Source organism: Embiotoca jacksoni, unplaced genomic scaffold, assembly GCF_022577435.1.
Source record: "Embiotoca jacksoni isolate LCO1_2020_lvr unplaced genomic scaffold, fEmbJac1.0.p SCAF_37, whole genome shotgun sequence".
Classification (NCBI taxonomy): Eukaryota; Metazoa; Chordata; class Actinopteri; family Embiotocidae; genus Embiotoca; species Embiotoca jacksoni.
In genome coordinates, this window is record NW_027185389.1 from 2968606 (window position 1) to 2983077 (window position 14472).

General features: G+C 42.3%; 1 protein-coding gene across 1 annotated transcript; it reads right to left on the reverse strand.

The window, feature by feature from the left end:
• Positions 1-4777: 4777 nt before the first annotated feature.
• Positions 4778-12203, reverse strand: LOC138208414 (folylpolyglutamate synthase, mitochondrial-like). Its single transcript, XM_069166257.1, has 15 exons — positions 12006-12203; positions 11709-11840; positions 10543-10596; positions 10394-10458; positions 8869-8983; positions 8547-8624; positions 8338-8399; positions 8107-8209; positions 7733-7810; positions 6914-7070; positions 6772-6831; positions 6487-6634; positions 5724-5799; positions 5594-5648; positions 4778-5273 (listed from the first exon to the last, which is right to left on the reverse strand). The coding sequence occupies exons 1-15, from the start codon at positions 12048-12050 to the stop codon at positions 4933-4935; spliced, it is 1569 nt and encodes a 522-aa protein (XP_069022358.1). The 5' UTR covers positions 12051-12203; the 3' UTR covers positions 4778-4932.
• Between the last annotated feature and the right edge of the window lie 2269 nt (positions 12204-14472).

Sequence of the window (14472 nt, forward strand, 5' to 3'; positions counted from 1 at the left end):
CTCTACATGTCAACACAGAGCAGGTCAAGGTGAATGTCTCGTCCTCTTCATAGTCAGTTACTGTTGAAGATGTGTTGAGAAAGACAACAAAGGTTAAATCAACTTCATCAATAAAATCTGAATTATTTAATTTTTTTCAGAATTTTGTTCCGACAGTTTGACCTGAAAACACAATAATGTAATAAATACTCACTCTTAACAACAGACAGATCAACATCAGAGAAAGTTTTTTCTTGTTCTGATATGAACTGACTGCAGGTGTAAAAACCAACATCTTCATCTGTGACGTTCTTTAAAACCAGAGAACAGTTGGATGTAACACTCAGTCTGTCTGATTTAGATCCAACATCTGGTCCAATCTGCCCTCTATTAATCAGGTTTATAAATCCATGGCTACTTAGATCAATGAAAATCCAGTAATTGAAGTCACAGCTACGTTGACCAGTTGTCACATCTTGACAAGGCAAAGTGACATCATGTCCAAGTCTGGCAGTGAAGGACCGAAGTTGTCCAGCTGTTGCTGTCAAGGAGAAGAAAGAGAAATGTGACAAACTGTAACATGAAGATGGCTGAAAAAACAAGAATCAATTAAACTCATCAACTTCCAAACAAATCGTATCCGTCTCAGTTGAAGGAAGAATATTTGTATTTTAAGGTTTCTGATATGAATTCTTACCTGTAAACTGAAGCATCAGCACCAGAAATAAAGACATTTGACTCCATTTGAACGCAGCCATCCTGCTTCTGTCTCACTTGTTCTCACCTTCACACATGACACACTGAAGTCATTTCTTCTTTAATATAAATATAGTTTCTCCTTCCTGTGATGACTGAACTGTTACTTCGTCATCGTGACTTCAGTCCAAGTTTTCTATTCTAAATATTTAAATTAATTCAAGATGTTTATTTATAATCTCCCTAAACTTTGTGAAGCTTCTTCCATCTTTTAACGTTTATATATTTTGTGAACTCTTTTCTGTAGAAAAAGATCGAGTTCATGTTGAAGTTTGAAAGCAAACATGAACAGACTTTTCCAAAATCCCACAGACAGGTTTGGTGGATGTCCAACGTGTTTAACACCATTTAGACAAGTAATGATACGATTTTTTTTTTAATCCAACCTTCTGATGCAGTTAATCATGTAACTAGATTTAACACCTAGAGGTTGTAGGACTCTGTACTTTCTCTAAAATCAATCAACATTTACTCTCCATCACTGTGTGTGTGTGTGTGTGTGTGTGTGTGTGTGTGTGTGTGTGTGTGTGTGTGTGTGTGTGTGTGTGTGCGTGCGGGGGAGAGAGACACACACACACACACACACACACACACATCCCCCTCCCCTCCACATCTTAACATCCATTCCCATCTAACCCTCCACAACAATGGCATCTGAAAAGAGCTCCAATTGCCTTGTGACTCTTAACTTCGCTCCCCCTTCGCCCCTGTTTTGTTTTTTTAAACTCTTGTGGACAAAGAGTGCCGATGGGGAGGCATTCAAAGTCCGTTTAACATCCACGTTCACGTGCTCACAGCAGCTCCCATTTAAGGTCACCGAAGCTTTAAAAAAAAGAAGAAAAAAAAGCTGTGAAGGCTCGAGGTGGAAAAGTGTGGAAGCTTGGTCTACTTGTGGTTCCTGGAGTTTCCAGAAGTAGAATGGGAGGCGGAGCTTCAGTTTTCAGGCTCCTCCCCTGTGGAACCAGCTCCCAGTTTGTGTTGGAGGGGCAGAAACCCTCTCTAGCTTTAAGATTAGACTCAAAACGTTCCTTTTTGATAAAGCCTATAGTTAGGGCTGGCTCAGGTAGACCTGAACCAACCCTTAGTTATGCTGTTATAGGCCGAGGCTGCTGGAGGACCTCGTTACATGCTGAGCTTCTTTTCTTTCCTCCTACTCTTTAACTGACTCATACCTCACCATCTTCTTCTCTCCCATAGTTTCTTCTTATTATCTGTTGTCTCCATTCAGTTCCTTCGCTCGTGTAGTTTCTGTTCTTTCTTTTCCAGATGTCCCGTCATGGAGCTGCATGTCTCTGCTCTGCGCTTGTTGTCTCCACCAACAGTTCATGTCTTCTATCTCTATGTTGTCCTTTTCTCTCTCTGCTCTCCTCTCACCCCAACCGGTCGAGGCAGATGCTCCGCCCACCTCTGATCCTGGTTCTGTTAACAGATGCTCCGCCCACCTCTGATCCTGGTTCTGTTAACAGATGCTCCTCCCACCTCTGATCCTGGTTCTGTTAACAGATGCTCCGCCCACCTCTGATCCTGGTTCTGTTAACAGATGCTCCGCCCACCTCTGATCCTGGTTCTGTTAACAGATGCTCCGCCCACCTCTGATCCTGGTTCTGTTAACAGATGCTCCACCCACCTCTGATCCTGGTTCTGTTAACAGATGCTCCGCCCACCTCTGATCCTGGTTCTGTTGGAGGTTTCTTCCTGTTAAGAGGGAGTTTTTCTTCCCTCTGTTGGAGGTTTTTCTCCCTTAAAAAGGACTTTTTTTCCCTCCTAGTTTATGTGGGAATTGTTGAATTGTTGAATTGTTGAATTGTTGGTTTCTCTGTATAATATTGTAAAGTCTTGTTGTAAAAACTTTAATGTGTTAAGTGCCATGAAATACCCTGTGTTGTGATTTGGCGCTATATAAATAAAGTTGAATTGAATTGAACTGAATTAATACCTGATTAACACAACACGGTGATTTACACGCCAACCGATAGGGGTGGGGGGGGGGGGGGGAAGTCACCTGTAAACGTGACCATAAAGATCTGCAACACAGTTACAATAAAGATTATTTATAATAAAAGAAGGAGCATAAAACCAGCCGACTCTAAAGAGATTGTCAGTCTGTCCTCTGGCTGTAATCTCGATGAGGGGCTAATAAGCCTGAAAGACCCCCCCTCCCCCCTCCTCTACCACCACCACCCTGACCTCAGTGGGATCCCCCCCTCGACCTTCCAAAAACATCCTCCTGTTTAACCCTTCATCACCCCCTCCCCTCCCCCTCTCCCTTCCCCCTTTTGCAAATGCTCCGGTAATGAAAAGGTGGAGAGGGGGTAGTGGGGGGGGGACGTCCTGCAGTAATATTTGGAAGGTAAAAAATATAAAAGTCAAACATGACATTCCTCTTGAGCTTTTAAGTCTGTCTGTCAGCTTAGAGCTCGGACATTTACTGGAGAGGAATTCCCAGCGGGGGGTGAAGCCGGACCAGACAGGCGCAGCCCCCCACCCCCCACCCCAGCAATATTTTACTGTATTACAGACCGTTGTTATTATAGGACCCAATACTTTATGTTTAATATGCAATAAGCTTCGGATTCAATGTAAAAAAACAAAAAACAAAAAGAACCTGCACAGTTTTTATTCTCCCGCGAAGTTAGAATATTATTAGTTTGACATGTAATAACTTGTTTTTTTATAACTTTGTGTTTCTGTATATATATATATATATATATATATATATATATATATATATATATATATACATATCTGTTTGTCTCTGTGGGTGTTTTTGTAGCATTTCTGTTTCACTCTGTTTTATTTCCTCTCACCCCCCTTTTCTTTAGATGAATGTACTTTCTAAATGGTCCCTGTGATAAATAAATGTAATAAACTACTTAAACAATGTAATATAAAGGAGAAATCAGGTAAAAACATATACGAGTTTGTCAAATTGAGCTGATTTTTCACATAAAGATCGGTTTAAAACGGTGATAAGAACTGTGGAATGAGATTTGAGAAGTTGAAGAAAATAACGGTGATGATGCCATCATGCAGTTGCATTGTGGGTAATGTCGTATTCAGTGTTTTTGGCACTCAGGCGTGAAAAGGGACTAAAAGCGAAGGATGTATCAGTGTCTACAAGCTACTGATTGGAAACCTGACGGTACTACGTCCCGCCCATCAATCAAACAGACACGCCCCCAAAAACAGGTCTTCTTGAATCTTCTTTTCTAATGAATGAGGGATTATTTTCAGATGGACCTCCAGAAAACTAATAAGAAGGAGTGACTTTAGCTAACAACACCGAGATAACTGATGGACACATTTTATTCACTTTGGATTTGATGAGAGAAGTTGAATGGGAGTCTATGGAGCCGGAGGCTTTTTGGAGCCGACCTCTAGTGGCACTCGCTGGTATTGCAGTTGAAGACACTTCTGGATCGGAACCATTTTACAGACCTGAAGCTACGAACTCTTTTATATTCAGTCTGTGGTTTGTTTAATGTCCTCTCACCTGTCCAGGCATCTGCAGCCTCAGCAGAAATGGAGATTCATCAGATCAGGTGATATTTTTTCAGCCTCTCTCCTCTGAATCCTCAGGTTTCTGGTCTCAGTTGACAGCAGAAGAACCCGACGTGGTCTTCTGCTGTCCAACTCGACGGTTGATGTGTTGTTTGTTTTTGATTTTCTAGAGAAATTCTCAGGAGATCAGCAGTTTCAGAAACATTCAAACCACCAACAATCACACAGTCACAGTACAAACATCTCATTCTGATGTTTGATGTGAAGCTCCAGATCTGAATCTGCAGGATTGTTTCCTGCTCTGCTGCCACATGATTGGCTGATTGGATAACTGCATTAACAAGCAGGTGTTCAGCACATATACCCTATTATTATTTTTATTGTTTGTTAATTTGCTTTCGTATTTTATACTTTTTATGTTTTGTTTTTTTTCATGTTCAATATAAATTGATTGATTGATATAATAAATAAACGGAAAAATCAAAAAAATAGATGTAAGTATGAGTGAAATCACTAAATACTGAACATACCAGACGACATGTTAGATAACAGCAGCACATTAAGGCTGCTGTCTACTCAGCATTATTTATTGTACAAACGCTGATGTCATAAGAAATCCATAAATATTAAACGTCAGACAGAAGTTCAGTCGTGTGGACTGTGAACAACAGAACTGGGAATATATGAGTGGATGAATCATGATGAGTTGAGAGATGGTTCCAGATGTTTCAGAGCTCCTCCCACCAGGTACAGACTTCCGGTCACCAGCACAGAGACGTGTCGGGCCTCCTGCAGCCCGTCGGAGGACTCAGGAGACCTCAGAGATCCGGCCGGCTCCGACACCGGCTGCTTCTCCCGGCCGATCCACCGGAGGGCGCTCGGGATGCAGGGGAACACCAGGCTGCGGCTGCAGGAGTCGTCCACCGGGGGGCGGCGGTGGTGCGCCGCCTCTGATGCGTTCAGGCTCCGCCAGCTGCTCCGGTTCTCTCTGCAGCGGGTCGACATCTGCTGGGCACTCACGCTGAGGCCGAGCGGAGCTGCAGAGCAACAGAAGCACCGGGAAACCGAGAGGACGACGTGAGAGTTTCTGCTTCAGCAGCACGACATTTACAGAGAATAAACACTCTTCTGGTTTTCCTTCATAGAAGCCACATCAGCTGTCAGATGTACACGTAGAGAGATAAACAACTTCAGCAGGACCAACAACAGGGGACATGAGGAAGAAGGATAGTCGCGTTTACTAATCGGTTTTTTTAAAATAGTCTACAAAAATGTTTAGAATATTTGAAAATCTTGTTCCATCCCTATGAGACTCAATTAAAGGTCAGGATTTAACCTGTCAATCATCTCTTCTCACCTGCAGGTTCTTCAGTGATGTTCGGGCAGAACAGCGCGTAGTCGAACCTGCAGGGCTGCACGCACACGCACACACGTGATGTTTTGTGTTTTGTTTTCTTCTGATTCAGAAGTGTGAGTCTTAAACTCACCAGCAGGAGTCGCAATAGAGCAGCAGAGTCTCTCTCTCCGGTGGTGTTAAACAGCAACACTTTGAGTCCAGGACCTCTGGAGGAGAGAAGAAGAAAAAGAGGAAGAAGAAGCAAAAGAAGAAGAAGCAGTGATTCATTGTCTCCTACATCTATTCTGGACACCACTTAATAAACCAGACTCTGATCAGCAAAATCTATCACTTTCAATAAACTCGTATAATTATCTCTCCATTATTTAAATGTGCTGAAGCCTGAAGAACAAAAATGTTTTTGAAACTCTCCAAATATGTACAGTCTGGAATGTTTGATTACTTCTTACTTCCCTACTTTTATTTTAGTTATTTAAGTCTTTTTATTGTTTTTATATTTATGTCTCCGATGTCTTTTACTCCCATCTTTTTGTATTGTTTTAATTTTCAGATTTTATTTGCTTCAGTTTTAGTACGTTTTCATCCTCGTTCTTCCAATTAAAAGCAGTTATTAACTCTGTCTTAAAAGTTCTGCATAAATAAAGTATATTTTGTCTTTATTTTACCACCAATGCATAAATGACACATTAAAGGTTTTAAAGAGAAATCCTGGTGTTTCTTTTTAAGCAACAGATTCACAGTTGACTGTTGAGCTAAATCGAAATCAATGAACTGCAGAGCGGAGAGAGTTTTAAACTTCATAATAAATGAATAAAATGTGTGAAATCCTGCAGCCCTGCTTGGTTTTAAACCTAAAGGCCGTGACAGACTTTATATTTTGCATCACGTCGTACTGAGCGCGCTCCGTCCGCAGCGTCTCGTCTCTGAACCAGCGGACGGCCGCCTGCAGGCTGGCCGCCGTGTGAGCTCCGTCCAGGTAGAACGTGACCGAACCGCGCCGCAGCGTCTGGCTCCGGCCCGACCACTGCGTCTGCTGCAGACCTGCACGGGCCAAATAAAAGTCTTCAGCCAGGCTCTTTAAAAGGAAGGGAAATGTCCAAAAAAAAATTTTTAAATGCAGCTTTGAAATCAGTTGGAAGTAATATGGTAAGTATTCATTGCGTCTCCCGTTAACTTGCCTCTCAGCATGGCTTTGCTGGGCTGGAAAGCGTCCGCCTCGGAGTTCAGTGTGCGAACGTCTGCGAGGAGTCACGTGTGTCAGCAACAAGGATGGAAATGATTTTCATGTATTTATTGATTAGGACACACCTCCTACCGTACCTCCTCTCGCTTCGGCCTCGTGCCGCCGCAGCCAGCTGAAGCTCAGCTGCAGGGCGAGCGATGCGTTCAAGCGCTGGTGTTTTCCCGCCAGTCCCAGACTCACGGGACCGACCGCGGCTTCGTACCGCTGCAGGTCCGGACACACCAGCAGGGGGCACTGCAGAGCACACAGAGGTTTATATTATCCACAGGCGGGTGTTAAAGCCGCTATCGCGCAGATCATTTTGAAAAGAAAATCGAATCATCCTCCAGCTGAGGGCCACATGAAGAAGTAACTGATTAAATAACCAGAAGTCATTGTGTTTTTTATGGTAATATTAATTTGAATTTGTCCCTCAATGAAGGGATTTTATTCTAATATTTATGTAATTTCTTTTGGCCACAGTATCAGCAGAGTTTTTCCTCGTGTATCCACGTCACCTTATACTCTTTATATTGTGTTTAAATCATAAAAACGGTCCAATATCACAGCAAAGCCTGTAATAAATAACCCATAAAAGGAAACACGTATTTCATACACCTAGTGAGGTAATGACATAAACTACAAAGGTCAATAAAGTCTCAGACTTTCACCGGGGAAGGACGGGTTCGAGTCCAGGAAGTGACAGAGTTTTTCTTTCCTAAAGCATGACACTGATACGCTTCCCTCTAGTGGACGAACGTGTGTATTACACACTATTAAAAAAGTCTCTGTAATTGGCTTGTTTGTTTGTGGCCTCTATAGCGCTCCCTGATCTCCAAGTTCTTTACATGTGTAAGAAGTTGCTCATTAACTAAAACTAATAAACTATATTATCTCCAGAGTTTAACCGTCCTCACCCCGATCCGCTCGGCGCGGCGCTGCAGGACTCTCAGGGAGCTCGGCGGCTGGCGGACGGTGAACGCCGGGACTCCTGGCTGAGGACAGAACATCCCAAAAACAGAGTTACAGAGTTACAGCCACAAAACCACCTGAATCATCACACGGTCGCTGCTGTTTAAATTCATGATTGAGCTTATTTTAGAGCGTTATTGGACTGAAGGTCAAAGTTTACTGAACTAGTTGATCTGAAACTTTTCTGCAGCTAAATTTGGAACAAAACAAAACAAGCACCGCAGACCTGTTCGGTCCCGTTCTCTCTGTGATGGTGAAAATAAATTGGAATCCTTTTGAGCATAAACATTTGAGGATGGAGGGACGGACTCTGTTTGACCTTGAATATTCCCGCCTTCTGCCAGGCGATCTGGTCCACGGTGTCTCCCAGCAGGCTGCAGTGATCCAGACCCAGAGACGTGACGCCGCACGCCCACGGCCTCCTGCGGAGCGACACAACGTTCAGCTGCTGCACAACGAACACAAAACATTTACTGGATCGAGACAGACGGATAATTAATTAATTAACTAATTAATTAATTAATTAACCTTCGTTATCTCAACGACTCACCTGATTACGTTGGTGCAGTCGTACTGGCCTCCGATTCCAACTTCAATCACTGCGAGATCCACCTGCAGTCACAGGAAGCACTCAATGTCAGTGTGTGTGTGTGTGCGTGTGCGTGTGCGTGTGCGTGTGCGTGTGCGTGTGCGTGTGCGTGTGTGTGTGTGTGTGTGTGCGTGTGTGTGTGTGTGTGTGTGTGTGTGTGTAGAGCGTACTCTCTCCTGCAGGAAGACGTAGAAAGCCATCACAGTCAGGAACTGGAAGTAGAAAGGTGTGCTTCCTCCACAGACGTCCTGTGGAGTCGACGAACGTGTTTAAAACAGGTTTCAACACATCAGGCACGAAAGAATAATTCCGTTTATACGCGTCAAATCACAGCAAAAGTCATCTCAGGGGAACTTTACACTTTACGGAGATCAAAGTAACTCTATACATTTATTATTTTATCTTTTTTTTCAAATTTAAAACCAGTGAGAAAAAGTGTAAATCAATGTTTGGTTCCAGTAGACAGACATCGTGTAGATGTATGTCGCCGACCTTCGTGTCCTCCAACCGCTCGTAAGTCTCCCAGAAGTACTTCGTGAAAAGCTCCTCGCTGATCGGCCGGCCGTTGATCCGGATTCTCTCCCTGACGTGAACCAAGTGTGGCGAGCTGCAGACAGAAAGTTAATTCTACCGTTCAAACTCTGGAAATCGTCAACGAAGACTCTTGAAACGTTTCAGAAAGTCTGACGGAGATGAAGCGACGAGCCGGGCGAGGTGTTCTGATGGTGGTCAACGTTTCAAGAGGGGGCGGAGCTTCACCGTCCAAGACCGAAGAAGAAGAAGGAGCGTCAGGTGAGGAGACACCAGGTGGGTTTTTTCTTTGACGTTGGCGGGAGTTGTGCAACCGTGAATTCGTCCCCCAGAGTCAGACTGTCAACACCGAGTTCCATTGGGAACCTTCTGAGGGTCGTTAGCGTTGTTAGCTGGTTGTTAACTTAAGTTAAGACTGTTTTTAGCAGAATTATCTGTTAGCTAGATGTTAGTGTTATTAGCTATTTGTTAACTTGAGTTTAGCTGGTTTTTAGCAGAACTAGCTCTTTGTTAGCATTTTCAGCACCATTAGAGGTAGTTATTGCAGCACTGTCCGGCATTAAGACCAGTTTAAGTGTCTAAATTTATAAATAATAAATAAGTGTCATTTATTGCTTTTCTATTATTCTATTATTATTTTATTGCTTCTGTATGCTGCTGTAGCGAAAAAAAAATTCCCCTCGGGGATTAATAAAGTAACTACCTAACCTAACCTAACCTAACCTAACCTAACCTAACCTAACCTAACCTAACCTAAAGACAACCCCAGAAAACAAAACTAGAGATAAACTCTTACTATCTGTCAGACAGGTCATCTGGCTCCAAACAGCAGCGCTAGTTAACCATTAATAAGTTTGGAGAGCAAAGCTGCCAAAGTCCAGAGAAGAAAGTGAAGAACGACGTCCAAACCTGTCTGAACGTCGGAGTCTGTGTTTTTATAATATACAACACTTGAGGTGTTTCCATCGGGCGTGTTACAATTTATAGAAAATGTGACTGTTTGAGCCGACTGTAGTTGTACTGTATAATCAATAAAAATGTTTTTCATTCATCTGCGTAAAAACAGCTGCAGGAAACTGACAGAAATCGTCACTCAGGGTGGCGATGTATTAAAAACGGACACAATTCTGTCGTGGAAATCATCGTCTGGGCTCAGAAACACTTCAGAAAACCAACACAGTTCATCGCTATATCCAAAAATCCTGGTTAAAACTCGACCATGCAAAAGTAGAAAACCATATATAAATAAATCAAAATTTTAGATTAATTTTTTGGGGAAATCACGGATGCATGCAGGCCTTTAAAGGCGAAAGAGGAGAGGGACCATCCAGTTTGTTCTCAGTGCACAGGTTAAAAAATAATACAGTATTATTTACAGGGTATTTGTGAGAACAGGTAGTTTTTTACTCAGACAGCTGTAATATTCTTTTAACATTTCAATCTGAACAAATACACTGATGCATACAAAAAATATGTCTAATATTACCTGTAAAATCCGGTCCGAAAGCCATAATTCCTGAGTATTCTCTCCGTAAAAGCGCATGTGGATCCCTGAAAAAGAGAAATTAAATTATTAAATTATTGATAGCGGTGTTTCATTATTAACCCTGATCACGGCTGAAGACGGTTTCACACCTTTCCTTTAGTCCCAGTCACGTGGATGATGTTGAGTTTGTCCAGTTCACCGACCTGCAGAAATGACAAATTCAGATTGAATATTAGAAACACATTCGAACTGTTCTGACCGGCGTTTCAAAGCATCTCTTGAGTATTGGTCAATTTGTACACATTTCCATGATTAAAAAAAATACATTTAACATCAGCTGAATGCTGCTGCGTGATGCGGGAGTAGCTATAAAGTGTTTATTGTGTTTTTTTTCTGCAGAGGAACAGATGACGAGAGCCTCATCTCGGTTTTTACACTGAAGCTCAGTGAAATAATGCAAAAGGAGGAAAATCGCTGCCACGAGTCAGTGGTGCAAAACAACCTGCTGCATTCTCCATAATAGGAAAAGCTCTAAAGATTTTTAAATACAACACAAAAGGTCAGCTCATGAAATGTTGTCAAATGTTAAAGAATTAAAATAAACAGTAGAATATGAAATAGTGGAAATGAGCCAACCAGCAACATTTTAATGCTGTTTACATGTTAATGCATTGACAGTAATGACACTTCAGAAGCTACCTACTGTTCAGGAAAAGTACTGTTTTCTGCCAATATGTATGTATGTTGAATTTTGAATGCATGAATTGTATTTCCAACAGTCATTTTTAGATCCAGATCTTTAATTTATGTGCCCAACTGAAGGTTTAAAGGTTTAAATGCTGCAATTGTTTATATGAAGAAGGCTTAGTACCGGTTTGCACATATTTATCTATTTATTTCATTTTGTTTTTGGCTTTTAGTGTAAATTGTACCGTTTTATTAATGTATTTATTGTCGTGGCTTTTATTCCTATTTATTAGTCTTGATTAGTTTGAGTGCTTCTGGATGGATGCCTTGTCTCTTTTACTGCAAAAACAAATCAACCTACAGCCAGAAGTAAAGGAACCTGAACCTGACATTAGCTTTGAATTTCAGTTTATCTGTTTCAACTGGCAGAAGGATTTTTGTTTTTTGTTTTTTGATTGGCATCTCCGGCAGACCTTCTAATATTCAAATTCGTCCAATAATTATTGAGAAATGTAACTCTGCTCCTTGAGGTTAACCTCAATGTCATTAAACGTTCAATGACAGCAAACAGTCATGGGGTGTAGCGTGGGATTAATGACGGTGTAATTGCTGTGGTGTCTGGACTTGCAGTGATGCCTGCGCGGTGGAGGAAACCCTGCATGGCCCGGAGCTGCGTGCGCGGATCCTCCGCCCGACGCGCGTGCAGCCGCTCCAACGCAGCAGCACGAGTCTGCAGGCTGTTCAGGACGCACGCGGCTCCCTGACAACACGCACACGCACACAAACAATATTAAAGAAGAACCACCCAAAAAAAAGTCGCATTTGACTTCACCTTTCTTAAAAGTCGGACAACAGACAAAACTCGCAGTGAATTCAGATGTAAACACTCATCTTCTGCTCATGTTTGACAACCAGCTGTACTCACTTGAAAAGTCCTGGTCCTGTTGACGGCAGTCTGACCCGGGACCATCGCAGTGAAGCTTTTCAGTGAACAAACAGCCCTTCAGCTGCATCAAAGAAAAATAACCTCATAGATATTTATTGCTTTTGTTTGTTGGTGTTGTTTTTATATGTATATAATAAGTAGTCGGGAACTCTGCTGGTGGCAGCGTGACATAGTCAGATCAGGTTGTGTGGGTTGCCCCCCCCCCCCCCTCCTTCCCCCCCTCCTCCCCCACTCCAGTTTGCTCGAGGCGTTTGTTTGCACAAGATGTCTGCTGTTTACAGCCCCATGAAGACAAACTGCTGCAGGACAGACATGCAGACAGTCACAGTTAGAGAGGACGAGGAGCATTCAGGGGGTCAAAACCTGAAGACTACAGTGATGTCCAACTCCATTTTCAACATGTATATTTACCAGCTCACTACCGCCACCTGGTGGTTCGCAACAGATTTACATTTATTTCTTGTTAAACCAACAACAACAACAACAAAAAGATATTGCGTGATGACTGTTGTGAATTCTTCACGGACAGAGACGACACGGTTACGACGCTCTTATCTTGAAACTTTATTTTGACGCCGCGAACTGTTTCCGCTTCCGGTTGCGCTAATCGTATATGCTGTGCAGAACCGACAGTACAGTCAGATCGAGTCATTGGTCAACCTCATAATGTTCTTTAAGATGACCTTATACATGATTGTTTTCTTGGATTTTGACGGGTTTTGTTCTCCTTTAAAATCTTCTTGATAAATAACACAGCGGGTCAAAGTATTTGGAGTTCATCAATTATTATTATTATTATTAAGTTTATTTTCCGTAGTTTTGATCATGATGAGCTTCAACGTGTTAATTACACCCAAACGCATTTAATGACAGCAGCTTCCGTCCTTAACGATCCCGGCCTGTTAGTCCTGCTTTCTAAAGAACTCCAGCGTTAATCGGAGGCTCTGGCTGGTAAAAAATAACACACAAAAAAAACGGAAATCATAATGAGCATAATCGCTGCTTGCCTGGTACACACACTCAGCTACTAATATTGTGTTTTATTTGTTTACGTGTATTTTATATGTGCTTCCTTCTTCCTGATTAAAGAAAACATCCATTAATAAGTAAAGTGAGTGTAAAACCTGAGCGCTTTCTCACGCTGCGTTCAGCATGTTGAGAAGGAAAGTGGCCCCTCAACCTGAAGCCCTTCAGTCTGAATACCAGAGGCCTTTAATGTGGCTGTAACCTCAGCTTTAACAGCAGTCTACGTGTTAGTGTTGTACAGAATTTCTCCACTGTGGGATTAATAAAGTCAAATCTAAATCTAAATCTAGAAGCAAAGTAGGACGGACTGCATAACTCTCTGATCTATAGATGTTAGACTCTGAGTCCGGCAAAAAGGTCTCATGGGTCAGATGTTTGTCTGCTGTTCAGTTTTGGCTTCAGACGTCAACAATACCAAAGATTCCAAAATATGTAGTTATAATAAAACAACTACAAATGAAAATTTAAAAAAAACCTGGTCGGTTGGTCACCTGTTTGGCTGCTGTTCAGATTAGAAAGTCTGACCCACACAGAGACAGAAGGTCTGGCTATAATTTGATTAGAAGCAAATTTAAGAATGTGTTTCATGTACTTGTAGTGAAAACAGGATTTGTGTTTTGATCTGTCTTATAAAAAGTGTTATCGAACGTTTTAGATTGATCACACATCGTTTTACAGCCTTTTCTCTGATCTCAGGGAAGCAGCAGCTCCTCCAGAGTTAAAGGACACTACGTCTCCGTCCTGGCTGTTTGTCTTTCTGTGTGTCCGTGTCTTGTTTGTGTTAAAGTTGCGTGACTCAAGTGACTCAAACAACCAGATTTGTGGTGCATAATGGTCAAAGTTTGAAGTGTATCTGGATAAACAACAACTGGAAAGGAAATTGTCGACCCAATGAGGAGCACCGAACTCTTGTTCTGTGATTGTCTGTGGCGACGCTGCCTCCATGTTCTCGGTTGTCTCGCGGCTGCAGTGGGAGGTCCGTTGGGCCACCACCTTATTTTAAAAGGTTCAAAACAAAATTACTTCTTTTGTGTTGTCTTTTTATATGATACAAGCACTTGATCTCAATATAAAATGCATTCCTGGATGTCTGTCAGCCCCCCTGACCGCCCACAACAACAACAACAACAACAACAACAGCATCACAGTCTCCAGTCACTCCCACGCAAGACCATCCAGAGTGAAACAGATCTGTTCAATGAGGAATAAATGGGATTACTCCTCTGAAACGTCTTAAACTGCAATACCACCGAGTACCACTAGAAACTCCTCAGGTTTCCAATCAGATCGGGCAGATCCACCTCTGGCTCCTCCCCCAGCTCGTCCAAATATGGTCACTTCCTGCTCCAAACCGCTCTGAACTAGTAAAGATGGTGACGGACAGAATCTGAACTGGAGGATTCATAATGTTCACAAACCA